Genomic DNA, 18,967 nt, shown 5'->3' on the forward strand with positions numbered 1-18,967 from the left:
TGTTGTGTGTGTGTGTGTATATATATATATATATATAGATAGATAGATAGATAGATAGATAGATAGATAGATAGATAGATAGATAGATAGATAGATAGATAGATAGATAGATAGATAGATAGATTTCGTTTTTTTCTGGGCTTGTTGCTACGTAACATCTTAACCATACAAATTAGAGGATCGTTCCTTTCCCTGATCCCACCTCCCAAATTTCAGAGTAGAGTAAGGAGTAGAGCTGTGTGACAAGTCATGAATGTTATCCTGCAAGAAAAGAGCCACTGGCGTAGGCCTCAGTCCCATAGTCTCCATTATGTCCAAAGTGCTCGTGTAACCTTTACAAGGCTTGGAATCTCTGGAGTGACGCTGCTCAGGTGAGGTTGGATTCAACCACCTTTTCTCATCTTGAGTTCTGAGTAGAGATTTGCTTGACTTTCTGCTTCTGCAACAAATCTGCCTCCCAACCCACTTTTGCACATACTGTACTTGTTTCCAGATAAGTTAAACCAACACCCTCTCTTTTATAAATAGGAAACAGCTATGTGAGCATTCTTTCTGTGTTCATCTTTGGAGATGCTTGCGATAGCAACTTCTTTGTTTTAAACCAAATAACTTCTACACCGCCTGTATTCAAGTTGTTTTATTCCTGTTTTGAAAACACACTGAAGAAAATAAGTATGCTCATCTATATAACACAAGTTGGTGTACAGATTTTCCATAACCATAATGGCCAGAAGTGTATCTGAGCAACTGAGTTTAACTGAGTAAACTAAACTGAGACTGTGTGCACAGGTGAAAATGCATGTCATTGCAGAAATAGATGCTTTCCTTAAAAGACTATGCGTGTTGTGTAAATGTGGGGTGGGGGTGGGGGAGAGTTGAACCTGTCCCAGAGAAATGATACTGAGACCCTGCATGGGTTGAACAGGACTCAGAGACCTCTACAGGTGGAGGGTTTGGATTTTTCAAGTGTCTAAGATAGTGAATGTGTTCCCTCCCCCTACATCTGAACTACAAATTGGAGAACTAATTTAGCCAGCTTGGGTTACCCAATTCAGATAAGGAAATTGTCAGAGACTGGTGCTAATAAGCCATCTTGGTAGTATGCTATGCTGTCTTGGTTCAGAATGACTTAGTAGTCTGAAGTCCAAAAAGGTGCAATCTGGGTGCTGTTGTCCACTGTCAGTCCTTAGCCTTGTTCAGTCATTATGATTTTAGCTCTCCAACCTCACATAATGGGTGTATGACCTACATTCCTCCATACATGGTCAAAATTTTGTAAAAAGAAAAGACCAGTATGTTTTCTAGCTTTGGTAGACAGAAACACAAACCCTAAAAATATGGCTTCTGGTTATGCTCCCCAAAGCTGGAAAATCCTCAATACCCTCTTCACACAAAATGGCAGCTGCAGATATGGAGAGGATTCTGCATAGCTCGGTCTCTCCAGCGCATGTTAGATAACAAAATCTTTTTCTGAGCCTATTTACTATAGTGCATTAAACTACTTTGGGTCATGTTGCACTTTCTAAAATTACTCAGCCAAGCTATTAACATCGTTATCATTTATCCCTTATCAGACTGAACGCTTGTGCATTTGACTATTTAATTTGCTAGTTCAGTGTTCCAGCACTCTGGAAGAGCATTAAAGCACAACTGCTAAGAATATTTTTAAAAAATGGAAAAATAAAAAAATTTCAACACGAGACAGGACTGTGCAGACATCAATAATGGCATCAAAGCTACTAACCTATAGAAGAGGTCTGTCACACAGAATCCTATTCTGTGCAGCAAATTCAACAGCCCTGAATACGCTAGCAATTTCAGAGCCTAATTGAGGTATTGTATTAAACTACTTTTGGTTATGTAGCACCGTCTATATTTACTCAGAAAAGCTATTAATGACATTATTGTATATCCCTTATTAGAGCATGGCTGAAAATTTCATTTCTAGTATGTTGATGGGCTTGTTTGTGCATACCATGCAGAACAGAGGATCCTGCAAGGGAATTGCAGCTGTGCAGTACAAGCCCTCCCACACAGCTTCATGAGCTGCACAAACCATACTTCCATGTGAAAAGAGCCACCAGTATAAGGATTTGCAGAGTTTCCAATGCACCACCCATAGGATGGCTTGAATCCTGTGCCTTGCACAGTATCCCTTAAGAGCACCAGGTGAGGTGCTGTTCTGGGGCTTATCCCAAGGCACATCAGGCCCTGCATTTATGCGGGCTGCTCCTGTGCATCTTCCATGCTGCAGCGTCAGTTCCATGAGTATCTGCTCAATCTGTAGGAAAGATTCAGGTGGGTAGCAGAGTTAGTCTGCAGTAGTAGAACAAAATTTGAGGCCAGTAGCACAGGTGTCTGACAAAGTGAGCTTTGACTCACAAAAGCTTATAACCAGGAAAAAAATGTTGGTCTTTACGTGCTCCTGGACTCAAATTTTAATCTGTAGGCAACACACATATGTAGTTATGAGCCTTTCAGCATCAAATGAGTCCTGTGGGATGAACTCATACAAACACTCTTCCCCATGGCTCTCCTGTAAGGTTTAAAGGGCATCGGTCCAACCAGCTGCTGGGCTTCATCCCAACTGTCCAAGAACAACTCTCTTGCTTCAAGGCATACTTCATTCTTCAGCATGAACTAGTATGCTACACCTTCCAAAAGCCTCTCTAGTATGTCCAAGTTTTATAAAAAGTCTTCCCTTTTTCCAGCACAGAGATGTTTGATTCCTGGTTCCTAAGCAAATGGAACCAATGAGAGCTTCAGGGGTATGGCAACAATAAGGATTTTAAAGAAGAGCACAGTTCTTCTTGACAAGTCTCTGCGGAGATTTATTTCTTCAGTCAAATTCCAATTTCAAACATTTTTCTAATTTCCAAGTTCCTGAAAATAAAAAAGAAACATGAAGAAAATGGGGAAATATTAGCTTTTTTCATTCCTAAAAGTTGCATTGCCCTGACATTGATGATCCAGGCAGCCCAATCTCAACAGATCTTGAAAGTTATGCAGGATCAGCTCTGGTCAGTATTTGGATGGGAGACCACCAAAGAAAGGTCAAGGTTGCTATGCAGGGGAAGGCAAAGCACCTTTGAACAGCTCCTGCCTTAAAAACCCTATGGGATCACCATAAGTTGGCTGCTACTTGACGGGACGGCATTTAAAAAGTTTCATTAAGCAAGCCTGCACCATCATAAGTTAAATGACTGGGTAGATACTGGTTGTTGGTGTGACAGACCATATGCACATCTGTACAGCACTATATCAGAGAACTAGTGGTATTCAAGCAAGGATTTCTAGTATAAGCAGGAAAATAAAGGTTGGTATGAAATAGGGAAGGACTCTTGGCAGGACTTTTGGCATCATTAAGGGAAGGACTCTTGGCAGGAAGAAGGGAATTCCTTTAGCAGTTCAAACAAGAAGTTGTCTCAGTCCAGTTTAGTAGACCCTCTTTGCCCCTCTCCCTTGCCTCTCCACAATCAGCCTTTATGGGTCCTATTCTGCTCTCCTCAACCCCTGATAATTCAGACAGCCTGCAAGATACACCAATATTTACTTGCAAAGCATGTAGAAGTTTGATGTTAAGATGCCCTTAAAAAGTTTGAAACTGTGTGCACTGCAATGCAGCCATAATTAATTCCTACAGAAATCAATGGGATTTGAGTACGTAGCACCTAGTAATCATAAACAGTACCTGGAAATTCTTAATGGTCTGCAGATTGTACTCTTTGCATTTTAAGATCTTCTTTTCCAACTTGCCCTACACCAGCAAAGTGCACAAGGGGGGCAAGTTGTGACATTGAGTCAGCTTTATGACTCAACAAGCTTAGGCATCCAGACTTGCAAGTTAATGAACAGCGGCTCATTAGGTTCTTGCTTGTGTAGTCAATGGCCAGGATGCCCAAGAGTTTTCTAGATCTCTCTGTCTGGGTAGAGGTGCCTGCGTAACCAACAAATTTGCATGCGTTACTGCGTTGGTAGGCCCACTGTACTGCAGCCATTATGAGGAAGGGGAAGATGGAAAATCCCCAGAAAGATCTTTTGCTACATGTTTACAGACCATGGGGAAGAGGTGTGACACAGATACAGAAACTTTCCATGTGCTCAATATTTACACTTGGAGATTATGCTTGTAATCCAATAGGATATATATACAGAATTAATTGGGTTATACTATAACTTGTTCATGAGATTTGAGGCCCCTTTTATGAGATTCCAAATCTTAAAAGTTAATTTATCTTCACTTATTATTACCCATCTAAATTTAAGGTATGATCGATTCCCATATTCAGTGTGTACAGTACAGGGGGAGGATTTAACAGGGGATTGTTAATGGATTGTCCCATATGATTTTTCCTCTTATGTGTATCTTTGCATAATTTTGTCACATAAATCCTTCTTACAATAATCTGCTGTGCATTGCTGATGAAATGTTCAGAGTTTACTGAATCGCCCGGCAAATACTCCAGAACTGCAGATTCAGTCTCTAGACCCTTAGCTCTTCTTGACACAGTCTCATCCACTGGAGAGCTAGGTATAAGATAACAAAACACAATCTAGGTTAATGTGTTCACAGAAATTCTAGTGCAAGATTGTCTTGAAGAAAATAACTCTTACTATCTGACCATCAAATATTTTATCCCATCAAATATTTAATCTGTCCCTATATTCCGCAAGATTTATTCATGAAGTGCACAGGCTTTGGTGTAAGGAAGCTGTGTGTTGCAAAGTTAGAGTTTGCATTGTTACACTAGAGTTTAAGCTTACCTCCAGCCCTAGCACCTGTACTACAGCTATTGGTGCTATTTAGCAGATGCTTTGCCCCCGCCTACTGTCTCTGCTGCAGAGTTAGCAATTTGCAGAGGGTGGAGGTGGCCATCCACAGTGCCAGCAAATAAAACCTTTAGTTGGTGAAAACACAATGTAAAATTAGAAAAGCACGTGCAATCCTGCTGGCATTAAGAAAATGCACAGTCAGCCAGGAAGACTCCAGTGTATGAGTCAAATTATGATGTTCCGTTTTTTGATGACTCTTATGGTCACATAGCAGCTGCAGGGAAAGGCATTTTTAAAATATGCCAGTACCATCATATTATAGAGAGAACAGAAGTTCAAGAGACAATAATTTGGCTGAGTTTACTTAGTGAGAGCAAGGGCCAAATTCTGAAGATCTTTCCCCATATTTAGGCCAGCTACTTCCATTTCATTCCTACCTTTACCCAGCCTTGAATCTGTATCCAAAACCTACAAGCCACCTTCTCCATGATCCTTCTTAGCAGGAGGTGCTGGGGACTGAACCTGGGACCTTCTGCATGCAAGGCAGATACTCTACCATTGAGCTACAGCCCCTCCCCCAGCCCTAGATCTCTTATGCACAAGGCCATCATACAGCTTTAGACTGAAGTTTTTTCTTCACATTTTTGTTCAGCAAGAACATTTCTAGAAATGAATGAATTCACCTGTCTCTGGACAGTAGTGGAACATATACTGGCTTCTGGGTGCTGATGTCTGAACATCTTTTCCTGAGCTGTGTTGGTGGATAGCTGTTGATTTTATCTGTCAAAACAGAAAATACATGTATAGCAGACAGAAACCTGCTGAATGAACACCGTGGCTACCCTGTCTCCATTTTGTTCTGATTTCCATCTTGGGGTTAGAGACTTTAATCCCCCCCCCCATTAAATCAAGTAAACAAGTCTCTGATCATCACAGAACAAAGGCAGAAATTGAAGGAAGGACCACAGCTTGGTTAATTTGGTTATCTGGGAGAGAAGACAGCCTCCAGAAGGTCCTGGGAGAGAAAAACGTCACCTAGAAATGGCAATCATGATGACTGATCAAGGAACCCCACGTATCATAACTGGGCCTTTCCCCAAAACAGACTATGTCACTATTACCATATTCAACTTCTTTGCCCAAGTTCTATTCAAATATTTAGGCCATCTACCTCCATCCCGTTCTCACTTTTACTCAACCTTAAATTTGTACCCAAGGCTTACAAAGTCCTTTCCCTTTCTAGAGCTATCCCGATTTTTCCTTATTTTGGTTCATGAAGCACTTCTTCCCAACTATGTACCTGGACCCTGCCTCCCTCAAAGGACGCTGGTTCCTAAGCTACCACCTCTTTCACCTACCACTGGGGACAGAATCTTTCCCCAAAGTACACTTCTTGCCTGCTCCCAAGCAACCTGTGTTTTGTGAGTGTGGAGCTCCTATCTGGCACATGGTCTTTCCTCTTTGGATTATTTGCTGCCCAGCGGCAGCCACCTAGATCCCTGCATCAGTTCAGATTCCATCAAACTTCAAGATCAGCAGCTATAATCCTATCTCTCACTGTACCTGGTCTCCCACCTTACTTGAATGGAGAAGCTTGTTGTATTACGTGCTAGTTATCAGATGCCCTAGCTTATTTTTGTTTAGATTGGCTAATTTCCCCACCATTAAAATACATTATCCCCCTTCGTAACCTTTATTTCTGAATTTATTCTCTTTGTATTCCTTTTACACTTGTAGTGGTGCTTCACCTAGAGATGCCACATTTGCAGGGAGACTTCAGCAGGTTCTCCTCCATCCACCCTCCCAGTTTGGCCAAGATTGTAATATGTTACTGAGAGCCAAGTGCTGCCAGATTGCCTGACTGAAATGGCAACCGGGAGTTGGTGAGTCAGGAGTAGGGTTGCCAGCTCCAAGTTGGGAAATTCCTGGAGATCTGGGGTGTGAAACCTGGAGAAAGTGGGGTTTGGGGAGGGAAAGGACTGCGGCATGACAATTCCATAGAGTCCACTTCCCAAAGTAGCCTTTTTCTCCAGGTGAACTGATCTCTGCAGCCTGGAGATCAGTTGTAATTCCAGGAGATCTCCAGCCACTACCTGGAGGCTGGCAACCCTGGTCAGGAAGAGGATAAAGGATTAGCGGCTGCAGTGTGACGCAGGGCTGGGAAGACGGAGTGAGGGGCGGACTGCAGGCAGGGACAGTCCCAAGAGTTTGGGAGGAGCTAGATGTCTCTCCAAAACCCCGCCATTCCTCCTGAGATCCCCCCTTGTCATCTTCCTCAAAATTTTTGAGGATATCCACTTCCACTCCCACTAGCGGTGAGACCTGCCTCCTCCACATCCCCCACTGGGAGATCTACTACAATAGGAGTCTCTGGTGCCTCCAAGACCTTCCCCCCACAGTGTTGCTGGGCTCTGATGGGCAACCAGGACAAGATGTGCACTTCCTCCCCCTACGACCACCCTTGCTCTTCATTCCACTCCTCATAGTGCGGCACACAAAAATAATTTGGAAGCAAAAGAAACAAGATAACTTTGAGGAGTTTCTGCCCTCAGGCAAGGAACCCACACAAAGCTGTGCCCCAGAGCCAGGCAATAGCCCTGGGACTGGGCTTGGAGGGAGATCCCCTAAACACCACAGAAACACCTGCCCAGGCAGGAATGGTGCTCAAAATAAAAATGAAATGTACACAGTGGGTGCACAAAACAAGAGTGAGCTGCACCAGACAAGTACACAACAAGAGAGAAAGTAAACAGAAGAGTGAGTTCCTCAGGAACCCACACAAAGCTGGGCCGCAGATCCAGGCAATGGCCCTAAGACTGGGCTTGGGGGGAGAGGCCCAAAACCAAATGAAACAGCAAGTGTGTGAGCCCTCAAAAGAGCAGAGAAAGAACTGAGAAGAAACAAAGACAAGCAAATGAAAAAGGAGGAGGTCTAGGCTCCAGAGCCAGGCTAAGGCCTGAGACTAGGGTGGAGTGGGGTGGAGGAAAAAATGCACCCTCACCCAATGACCTTCTCACAGCAAGGCCAAGAGCTGGAAATAAGAGGCCTCTTTCAATCTCTTTTATAGTAGCAGCAGCCAAAAGCACAATTCCACACACTCTCTCACTCCAATCCCAGCAACAGGTCCTCCCTCTCCCTGTCTACTGGAACTGAAAAGCACGCGGCAGAGAGAGGTACCTTTTATAACAAACACTGACATAGAGCAGAACAGGAGGCCTGTGGGTGGCTGACAGGGTTTGGAGGGGTGAGATGGGTGTGCCCATGGCTACAGAAGGCCCACCTCCTTGGTTGCCTACGGGATTAACCCCCTGGTCCTGGCAGTATAGGGCAGAATGGAATCTCTCCAGATGGCTAGGAGAGCTGCCTATCAAGGGAAAGTGGCCTACGATTGGGGTTTCCAATGGCAACAAAAGGTCTGGGTCCATTGTTGCCTAGACAATCAATGGATTGGCGCCAGCCTGTCTGAAATGGTGAATCATTCACGAATCTAACGAAACGGGCCAAAAAGTCATGGATTTCGTGAAAAACACAGCCCCAGAAAACAGTTTCACGACACACGAAATAGCCCGATTCATCACGAAAATTGCTTCATGTTTCGATTTGTGCCCATATCTAGTATGTACATTCATGCCTAGAATACACATTTATTCTCACCCCACACAATAACAACAGATAAAGTCACTGCACTTTCTTTGCCAAACCGCTTGGCAACTGCAGTCTCTTTACTTGTGATACAGACCTTGACAGTACCGTACATACAACCATGTTTTCAACTTCTGTCAAGATATAAGGTGCAGTCTGATGAGTCTTTTGCATTCCAACTTCTAGCAACTCCCCAAAATCTTAAGCGGTGATGCTTCTCAAATCCTACTATTTGAGATGCTTTAAGTAGAGATGCTAGGGATTAACCAGCAGTAATGGTTGCACACACTCCTATCAATACCCTAACCACAATGAAACATCACACAAACTGCCACTGGAAACAACATTTAAGTAAATCAATAGGTGGATTCAAGCCACCAATTCATACACTCACTTTTCCTCCTGACTTGTAAGATGTTCGTGGAGCTGGAAAGGTTCTGTAATAGTCTGTCATGTGTTTTTGATGAGAGGCTTACCAAATTCTGGCAACCTAGTTCTGGAAGTTTACTGAACTCACGTCAACCTAAGATTTAAACATTTGCTTGATCTTTCCCATCTCTCAGTTTTACAACACTCTCAGCATAAAATGGAAGTAAAGCTGTGTGGAATCTCCAGCTTTCAATTGTGCTCTTAATTCATACTAAGACAAGCTCATTCATTGAAATATTTCATTATTAACATTCCTTTGATTCCGCAGGGACTGGGGGGAAAAATACACTTGGCAAACTCTGCAAGTTAGCTGTCCAATTCTGTTTGGCCTGGAAATTATGTTTCAATTAATCATGCATTCTGAAACAATCTCCATTAATGGCTGTTCAATATAATCTAAAAGCTGGCTATATTTTAATGTCAGTTTATGCCTTCCCCAGTATTCAATTACATATAAATGTATTATGGTGAAGACATTATTTTTCTTTGTTGAAATTTACACTTTTTCCGGTTTGCCAGATGCCTCACAAAAAAGTAAAATAAATGTGTTTAACTGCACCATTCCTGCATTGTTATTTCTAAGGGGTTTTCCACATGGAGTTTTTTGTTGATTCCGGACCCATCCTTCTTCAGTTTATCCACTAATTTCCACATCTTTTCTCCCCTTTAGTTCTTGCTTCTTTTGCGGGGTGGGGTGGGGGGGATGCTCCAGGGTTTTTTTCTGGTTCTTTTACCCCGATCTTTTTCTGGAAGCTGATTTTGAGTTGATTTTTTTCCTTGTGCATGTTTCTTTCGGTTTTGTTTGCCCTGCCCATTCCCAACCACCTCCAACCCGCATTTCAATGACTGGATATTCATCATTGTTGAACCACTCGTTCCCTCCTCTAGCTCCTTCCATTGCAGAGAGATGTCTTTTCCCTTATCTCTTCACAAGGGAAGGGAAGGAAGATTTACTTTTGTACAATAGAACGTTAGGAATGCCGAAAACCTTCTACACCTATTATTACAATGGAAAGTCAATATATTGATATGAAATTGATGATTTTTTAAAAAAGGCAAAAGCCCTAGAGGTCCTGGGAAGGGAATGTGTGGCCACATCTGACAGCAGAAGAAGCAGTGCTGTCTGAAAAGCATGTAGCTGCTGCTGCTGCTCTGGGCTCCATCCTAACAGAAGTCAGTTCACCCCACCAGTGCTGGCCTCCACCTCCTGGCTCTAAGCCAGCCAGTTTGGTTTGGTTTGGATCGCAAGTGGGGCTTAGGTACGGGTGGCAGAGCTGCTACCCTTTAGGCTTACCCGTGCAAAGATTGGCAGGGCGTTCATTTTATATCTAAAAAATAAGCTCTTTTATTAATATAACGATAGAAGCATGTGCGAAAAAATTAAAAGGGGGGTGCTGTGATGTTACCGATGACGACAGCATCCTCGCTTGAAAATCCTGGTCATTTAAGGCATGTGAGGAAAAAAATAAACTGCCTCCACAACGGTAAAAATGCAAAGGAGGGCAGATGTGCAGAAGAACCATACCTAAATCAATTTCAATGCTTCTGAATCAACTGCTAAGAAAATCAGGAATAAGCTGAGCATGTGGGAAAGCCCTGTGCTGTGTACAGGAGCAGATATGCAGAGGGTACAAGAGCATCCTTGAATAATTTCCAAGCTCTCTAAAAAACAGGGCAAAGTTAGTTGTGGCGCAACTTACTCCGGATAAGATGCAGAAATGGCTTCAGAAACTTCACTGCATATCCAAGTTCAGCCTTGTGACATCTCCCAAGCTGTACCAGATGATGCTCCACTGGTCTGCTTGCCAGTTCCCTGAGTTCTACATCATCATATTCATGCCCTAACGAGAGCACAAACAAAGCATAGCCTTGGCACTTGGCTCTCAGGGCCGCATCTTTCAACACTTCCTTGTCCCATCGACTTGTTTCCCCCGCAGATATCACAAAGATAGCTTTGTGTTTCCTCTGGCTGGGTGCTTCTGCAAAGATATTAGTGATGGTCCACTGTATGGCATGGCCAACAGCAGTTGCTCCATTCAGCTGCTGGACAGATTCTTGGATATGCCTCTTCATCCGCTCTTTATTATCATAGGTCACTAAATCAAACTCAGTCTTAATTGGGCTCTTCTGTGTTTGAGGCCTGAAATCTGGTGGTGCATGGCTCACCACAGCCACTCTGTCGCCTATCAAAGTGCTCTCTGGTCGAGCAGAAATGTCAAAGTTGTCAAGGGATAAACTTAGGAAGTCCTTCAGTTTTGCAAATTCAAGAGGGCTTACGTTCCTTGCACTTTCCAAAATGAAAGCAGCATCCATGTAAGTTGGAGGTGAGGAGGTTTTGTCACGTAGGCAAGATTCATTCAACCTGCATTTGTCTGCAAAAGGATATAAAATTATTTTAACACCACAATGTAAAGAAATAGAAACTGTAACTTGGGGGAGGGGCTGCTTCTCATGTTCTTTTCGCATGCATTTACCGTAGCAAAGTATGCACTGGTGGAATCTTTGTAAAGCTGGTGTAAAATCTCTCTCCTGATGAATATTAATAACCTGAAACAGTCTTGAGTCATCCATCTGAAAGTAATAAAAGATTGGGAGGAGGGAGAGAACTTTTATCAAGCAAGTGGATAGTATATCTTATATATATTTAGCTGGTGAGTCCAATGTGCCTGGGTGGGGGTGTGGGGGGGGCTTGCCAAAGACTGATGCTTCACTTCTATGCTTTGTGTTCATATCTTCCTGGATGGCTATATAAAGCACCTTTGCCCATAACCCGATAAAACAAGACATTATTAAGGAACAATTGACACTAATGCCATCATAACAGTGGTTATAGTGATAGCCGTACAGTTTAGGAACATGAGCCTTGCCTCCACCCCCAACTCTGCTCTGCCATGAAGGCTGCTGATGAACTTGGGCTGGCCAGGCTGTGACTCCCACCCCCACCCCCTGCAACCTATATCACCGGGTTGCCGTGAGGATACAATAGGGAAAATAGAGCACGTGTATTCCCGGACTTGTTGTTGCTAGCTACCACTATCCGGGCTTTTCCCTGTCGGTTTGATCCATCCAACCAAACTTAGCAACCTTATGTGTTATATCCTGGGATCTATCCGAGAGCATTTATGAAAGTAGAAAAGCTCTATGTCTACCTGGATGGGCAGAAAGTATAGGCCTTATATAAACTTTTCGTACTTGCACGTGTATTTTACAGTCAAAGATGACATGTTCTAGTGATTTTATTTCCCCATCACCACAGGGACACAGGCGTTCTTCCAACGGCATTCTTTTGTATCTGCCTTCCAGTACAACTAAACCACTTTTATAGCCTTCTAAGTGCACCTGTTTCAATGGATTTAGAAGGGAATAACTCTGCATGTGAAGCCACAAGAACCTTAAGAGGACGCGCCTGAATACAAAGAGGAAGGAGACCACAGTTTCTCACCTGAAAAGCACGGTTGACCTCGGGGATGTTTTTAAAAGCAATGACCACTGGAAGGATGTCTAATGCACTGAATTCCAGGACTGCTGTGTTGATTGAAACTGTATTAGCAGACTGACCATTGCTGAAGAACACAGCAACTTTTCTCACATTAGCACCTTGGAGAGTTCGCTTAAAAACATTCCTGGCCACAAATCTCATCGATCCACCCATGTCCCGTCCACTTGAGGATCTTTGGTACGAAAGAGTCTTCAGCTCTTGGAGCAACAGTTCCTTGCTCCTGAAATCTGAGAAGTGGATCAGATAGTGGGTGTTGGAGTTGTAGGACACAATGGCTACTCTTGCTCCCAGTGGGCAATTGCTCCCCCTGATTTTGGTGTTGTTCACAATTGTGATGATGATCTCTCTCATTCGTTCAAATATTGCAGGAGTGGTATCTTGAGATACATCCAAGGCAAACACTAATTCGGTGGGATATACTGGACACTCCTGCGCTCCTAGAATGTGAAATTAATAAATAATAAAATTAAGTGATTAGGAACACGTTTTGAAATATGACATAAAATACACATTTAGGGCATAATCTTGGCAAAAGTGGACACTTTGAATTGGAACAGATCTAAGCACATAGTTAACTCTTCAATTTAAATCATAGGACTTAGAAGGGGTGCTTAACACAAGCTGGACCATGTCTATAATATTTAAAAATATAACTAGTTAATCTTGGCATTGTGGATACAATATTACCTGTGGAGCTGCGCTCCTAAAAGCCGTGTTGGGGAAATGAAAATGATGCAATGGTTTATTTTCTTTTTCTAATGCCTGCCTGCCTGCCTGCCTGCCTGGGGAAAGGCTGTTGCCATCATGGGCAGAGCTGTTACCACCTGGTCTGGCCCTGCCCAACCTGCCTGTTGATGGCAAGCCAAAGCAACCTAGTGGTTAAGTAACCATTGTAGAATTGATGGTTTTCTGTTGTTTTTTACATTGTAAGCTGCTCTGAGCAGAGAAAAGCATGCTAAAAAGGCCCAAATAAAATAAATATACATATAAAACAGAGCTGAGAGTTTCATTTTGAATTTTTAATAATCACAGATATTTATAAGTGAAAAGGCACACCAAATAGGAATGTCCATGGGGGGAAGGCCCTAAAGATGGGCTATAGCTGAAAGCATGTGCAAGTGTAAATTACAACTCTTGCTAGGTTCTTAAAATAAAAATATCTAACATATCTAAAATATCTAATATTGAAGATTTACCAAAGAAAAGGTGAGGCATCACCAAAAACTATTTTTAAAAAATGGGGAAAAAGTATATAAGGAACCTTTGCTTAATAAATGGCTGCTCGTCTGTGTGTGGAAACTTCTCTCTGCTTCATTAGACAAGGTCTAATTTTCTTCTAAGACACAGGAATTTCTTCAAGGTCAGACAGAGCTTTCAGAATCCTCACTGAAGGTTTTTGTGCAGCTCCTTCCGGGCTGCCAGTGGTGTTCAGGGTTTAACAAAAAACAGATGACACCAGAAACAGTTGGAACTGATAAGGCAATAGGATAAAGTTATGAGCATGGATGGATCCCTCAGCAAAAGTGAGTTTTGTTTGCTGAGAAAATTTGTAATTATTGAGCTGATTCCAAATTGAGATGAAGGAATTACTGTGAATCAGGGCTTTTTTTCAGCAGGAACGCAGTGGAACGGAGTTCCGGAACCTCTTGAAAATGGTCACATGGCTGGTGGCCCCGCCCCCTGATCTCCAGACAGAGGGGAGTTCAGATTGCTGGAGCGGCGCGAAGGGCAATCTAAACTCCCCTCTGTCTGGAGATCAGGGGGCGGGGCCACCAGCCATGTGACCATTTTCTCTGCGGGCAACCCACTGAGTTCCACCACCTCTTTTCCCAGAAAAAAAATGTATTCTGCATGTACGTGCATACATCTGTTTATAAGAATGAGCCAAACTGCGCCCACTTTACAAATGAAACTGGGGACCAGTACCCAGATAAATGTATGGTGTATATCATACATGCTTTGACTGTAACTTGAAAATTTCTCAATGCAAATGCAAAGAACAATCAAGTATACACTGAACATGGATTGTATATGCACACACTGTCACTTGTGAACTTTGTTACTAACCCCCAGTGTAGAGGAGAGCAGATAACCTCCAGTGCTATCCCTTGGAGTAGCAGAACACTCCATCACAACTTGAAGGTTTCTCAAACACAGCCTGTTACTCAAAGTGCTGGTATTAGTGAATCCTAAGCAGTGACACCCTTCAAAGTACAATGAAGTCAACCTGTTTAGTCCTGGACATCTAAAGCATCTACACCCCAATGAACCAATTTGTATGCTCATCAGTAAAAGTGCTGCTCTGTGGCCCTCTAAGATCTAAGTTGTCGCTTGTAGGTACATGAGGCAGGGCCTTTGCAGTTTGGTACTTGGCCTTTGGAATTGGTGGGAAGGGAGATTTGTCTGGCCCCCTTTCTCCTTATATTAGGATGACAGGTCAAGATGCTATTATTCCAGTGTAACTGAGTCTTGGGTCAAATGGTAATTGTATTTTGACCCCGGATCTGCTCTGTAGCCTTTCGATATTGTGTTATTATGTTCTAATTTTTTGGCTTGCTATGGTAGTGGGTTTTTTTTATTTGTTAGCTACCTTAGGGTGCTAACAAGTTGTAAAGGCAGAATAAAAATACTTAAATATTACCTTCTTCCACCCTTCATCTTCCTACCAATATATCTCCAGTCCATGTTGGCTGAGGGGTTCAGGAGGAGAAGGCAAACATACCAGTGATACCTCACCTTCTCTGTTCCTTCTCTGGATCCTTATTGCTGCTTCCCATCTACCCCTCCTACCCCTCTCACCCTATTTTAAAAATCTCTTCTCTCTGCTACCTACATGTGCAGCTCTTTCCTTTTTCTCTTCCCTCCTTCTTTTGTTGACAGGCTGTGTTAGGGAAGAAGGTGAGGGGAAAGTGGGTAGTAGGGTTAAACGGGATTTGAATGTTGTTAAATTGTGGGGAACCAATTTTAAATATCCAAATGTAAAAAAAAAAACCAGCAAAAGAAACAACCAGGGCAAATCCACACACCCTTGGTGTGTCCTGGTGTTGCGCTAAATGTTCGCTAAACACCCAGAGGTATAGCATCTTTCTAGTGCGATTTCTGAAATCGCACTAGAAAGACGCTATACTTCTGGGTGTTTAGCGAACATTTAGCGCAACACCAGGACACACCGAGGGCATGTGGATTTGCCCCAGGAAAAAAGTCTGTAGCAAGGAATGACCATCGGTGCCCCTCTCCTGCCCAGGAGCTGGCATGGAGCAGTGGGAAGGAGTGCATCAGCAGCTTGGAGATCTGGAATGGGGGAGGAGGGCGGGTCACTGGCCAAGAAGTGTCAGGCCCTGAACCCACTCTGTGGGACAAGGCTGGTTGGTGGTAGCAGTGGCAATTCATGGGAAGGGCATACCCTTAGGCTAAGGAGAGCCTGGAGGTCCAAGGAGGGAGGGACCTGGGTCAGAACATGGGGTCGTGTCTGGATATTAGGGAGGGTGTTAAAGGCTATGGTTAGGTGCAGCCTGAGGTAGACTGAAGGGTGTGGAAGTGCAGAGAGTCCACTTGGAAGGAAGAGTGGAGAGAAGTGCTACCTTGGAGCTCGGGCAGGAAGCATGAGGATGTATGACCTGTAAGCTGGGACTGGATAAAGCTGGGTTGAACTATTCCCTACACATCTGTGGAATTCTTGAAGGTGAAAAAGAGACATGGAGTCACTCTCACGTCTCAGTTTTCCGCATACACCTGTCCTGTAAGTGAGCCAGGGCACTGCAACTGCACCCACAAATACAATAAAAATGATCACTGAATGATGGCAAGAGAAATTAATCTTGTCAGAGTTCAGACATGCACAGCAGAAGAATGGTTGCGAAATAGTCAGGCCCCTTCTTGCAGAGTGATGCCTATTATGATAAGCTGCAAGTAGGTGTGTGGAAAGGGTGCCTCTCTACTTTAACTCTGCATAACACCAACTCTCCCTCGACAGCAGAGTTCACGCATATCATTCTGAACTGAACTGACACACTGTAGACTTAAGGAAGCAGGCCTATAGGATTGAAGTGGGCCTTTCTACCTTCTTGTAATCATAGTTATATATGATATCCTATCCTAGCAACAGAACTGCATTCACCTATCAGAACCAAGTCTGCCACTTAAAGCTTCTTCACAATGTTTTGGAAATGCCAACAGAACAAGCTGCAACCTAGAATTGCGAACAATACTCACCTTTCCAGCAAGCTAAATAGAAAGAAGAAAGAAAAAGATAAAATTATTCCTAACCATGTTACTTATAATGCTCTAAAACACAGCCGTTACTAACGGCTTGAATCATTACTTTAACTGCTTCCACCAGGAATGTGTGATCAGACAATAAAACTGTTTTATAGTTCTTATTGTTATGATAGATATTATGTAGCACAACCAGTTGAAAGTAGTTTCAATTATTAAAATATAATTTCTCTTGCATAAAGCATTATTTAATGGATTGAACCCCTTCCCCTAAAGATCAGATTTTATCCCATTTACAGAATTTTACACACAATAGATTCCAGTAGGGTAGTTATCTTCTGCAGGGGGAAAAAAAAGAATCACATGGCACTTTAAAAATGTAAGATTTCATAAGCAAGAATCCAGTATATCAGATGAATGAATTGAAACCCTACTTGGCACATACACACACAGGGGAGGGAGGACACATTGTAAATAGTGGGTTAAAAGTCCATAACGTGCAAGAGGTATAGCCGGTGACATTTCTACATAAGAATGCAAGTCTATGAGATAACACAGTGATTGCTCCTAACAGCTGTAATGTATGTAATAACACAGGCTACATTAAGAATTTAACAACTGTATCAGCTAACAAAAGTAAAAAGTATCTTTTATGGGAAAAGCGCACTTCCTTTTTTAAACAGAGGAGTCAATATTTTTAGAACTGTCAACTGATTTAAACAATGCTAGTGGATTAATCATCTGCCATTGAACTCATAAATCACTTTATTGAGTGTATACAATCTGCATCTTATTGAATCTTCAAAGTGTTTCCTGAGATACCAAAGGATAAGGTTAATGTACAATTCAAAAAATAAAAGCTGCCAATCAGTGTTTGAAGCAAAAGCCATTGTTAATATGTTCTGTTTTACAGCGATTACAATAACACATCAGAACTAAAGAGCTTCACAAACAAACAAACAAACAAACAAAAACAAACAAACAAACAAACAAACATGTTCTTAACTTGCATGCCACCAACTAGAATTTGCTAGCACTGCTTAAAACTGGCTCCTGTTAAATCCAGTAAAGTTTGCTACAGATTATTAACTGATTGGATTGCTCTGAAATCCCCTTTTACCAGTTAGACACAAAGCTATCCCATAGTGGTACAAATACTGCAGTGCCTTGGCACTGATGGCAGGCTACCTCCAGCATAAACCTTATGGAAATGGGGCTCTACTTGTACAAAGGGCACTATTAGTTATAGTGGGGTGTGTGACAGAAGTGGATGTTTGTAACATCTTCTGTCTGTAGGATTAGTCCACCTTTAGACAGCCCATGCAAAATAAGCAGTGTAATTTTAAACTCTTCTGTGAGACTGTCACAGTCCGGGGGGCGGGGGGAGGAGGTTCAAGAACAAACACTTTGGAGGGCAAGAGACCCTTGCACCTTAGAGTAGATCACTACCTTTTTATTTTGTTTTTCTTTATTTAAACTATAGTAACTATAGACAATAAACAAAAAATAAAAAACACAAGATTCTATAAGAAAAAAAGACACGCTAACAATACATAAACAAATAGAAGAAGAAAGAAAAGAAAAAACCCAAAATGAAACTACAAATTCCGATTTTCCCCGCAACAAGTATACATCATTTTCATAGTCGCACTTATTCTAAGTTAAACAGAAAGCCCTCTTTTTCCTATTGTTCTTAATCTCTAAATCCAGATGTCATCAAGTCCTTATCATCTATTTCGTGTAAAAAGTCTATAAACCGTTTCCATTCAGCCAAAAATGTAACTAATGTCTTTTCTCTAATCTGTGATAGCTAGCACTACCACTAATTTCCTCTGACTAACTCTAAGCTGAGAAATCGACAAAGTAAAGCCTCCAGACATACCAGATGTTAATCGAGGAGGTCAGCTCTGCAAGACAGACCAATTGCTTGCTGAGATCCACTAAAACAATTAACTGGTAGCTGGACCAACAGTTCGAGATGCTGGATTCAGACTGAAGCCCAAACCCAATAACACCATACAAGGATAAAGATTAACATATTTATTAAGAATTGTACAAAAAGAATACATATATAGAAAGAGTGCAAAGACAGGATAAGTAGAAAAATAAAAACTGCTTAACTAAAATCCCTACTTTATTTAGCAGGATCCTCTGTCTGATAAACCAGATGCTTTCTTGTAAAGTCAAGCTGGAAACTCTGAATGGAATAAAACATCAACAGCTAGCTTTCCAGTCTAGTTCAAGAATGAGATGGCCTTGGCCATGGGCCAGGGGCTGGCAACCTTGTCTGACTGCTGGTCCCAAGAGCAAAAAAACCATCTTAGAAACTCCATTTTTATCCTATATCAGCCAGCAATATGGAGCAACTCTAAGAACCAATCACGGCCTTGCTGAGACACATGAACATGG

At 42.4% G+C, this 18,967-nt stretch overlaps 1 protein-coding gene across 1 annotated transcript in view; it reads right to left on the reverse strand.

Moving 5' to 3' along the window:
* Positions 1-622: 622 nt before the first annotated feature.
* The window catches only part of LOC129337255 (collagen alpha-6(VI) chain-like), a 72,220-nt gene continuing 53,875 nt past the window's right edge, over positions 623-18,967 (reverse strand). Inside the window, exons 32-38 of the mRNA XM_054990817.1 lie at positions 16,556-16,567; positions 12,287-12,780; positions 11,319-11,415; positions 10,545-11,216; positions 5,457-5,553; positions 4,401-4,527; positions 623-2,883 (exon numbers count right to left, since the gene is read on the reverse strand). Of these exons, the coding sequence (XP_054846792.1) occupies positions 2,869-2,883; positions 4,401-4,527; positions 5,457-5,553; positions 10,545-11,216; positions 11,319-11,415; positions 12,287-12,780; positions 16,556-16,567 (1,514 nt within the window). The 3' untranslated portion in view covers positions 623-2,868. The remainder of the gene's footprint in view (positions 2,884-4,400; positions 4,528-5,456; positions 5,554-10,544; positions 11,217-11,318; positions 11,416-12,286; positions 12,781-16,555; positions 16,568-18,967) is intronic.

Source organism: Eublepharis macularius, chromosome 11 (assembly GCF_028583425.1).
Source record: "Eublepharis macularius isolate TG4126 chromosome 11, MPM_Emac_v1.0, whole genome shotgun sequence".
Classification (NCBI taxonomy): domain Eukaryota; kingdom Metazoa; phylum Chordata; class Lepidosauria; order Squamata; family Eublepharidae; genus Eublepharis; species Eublepharis macularius.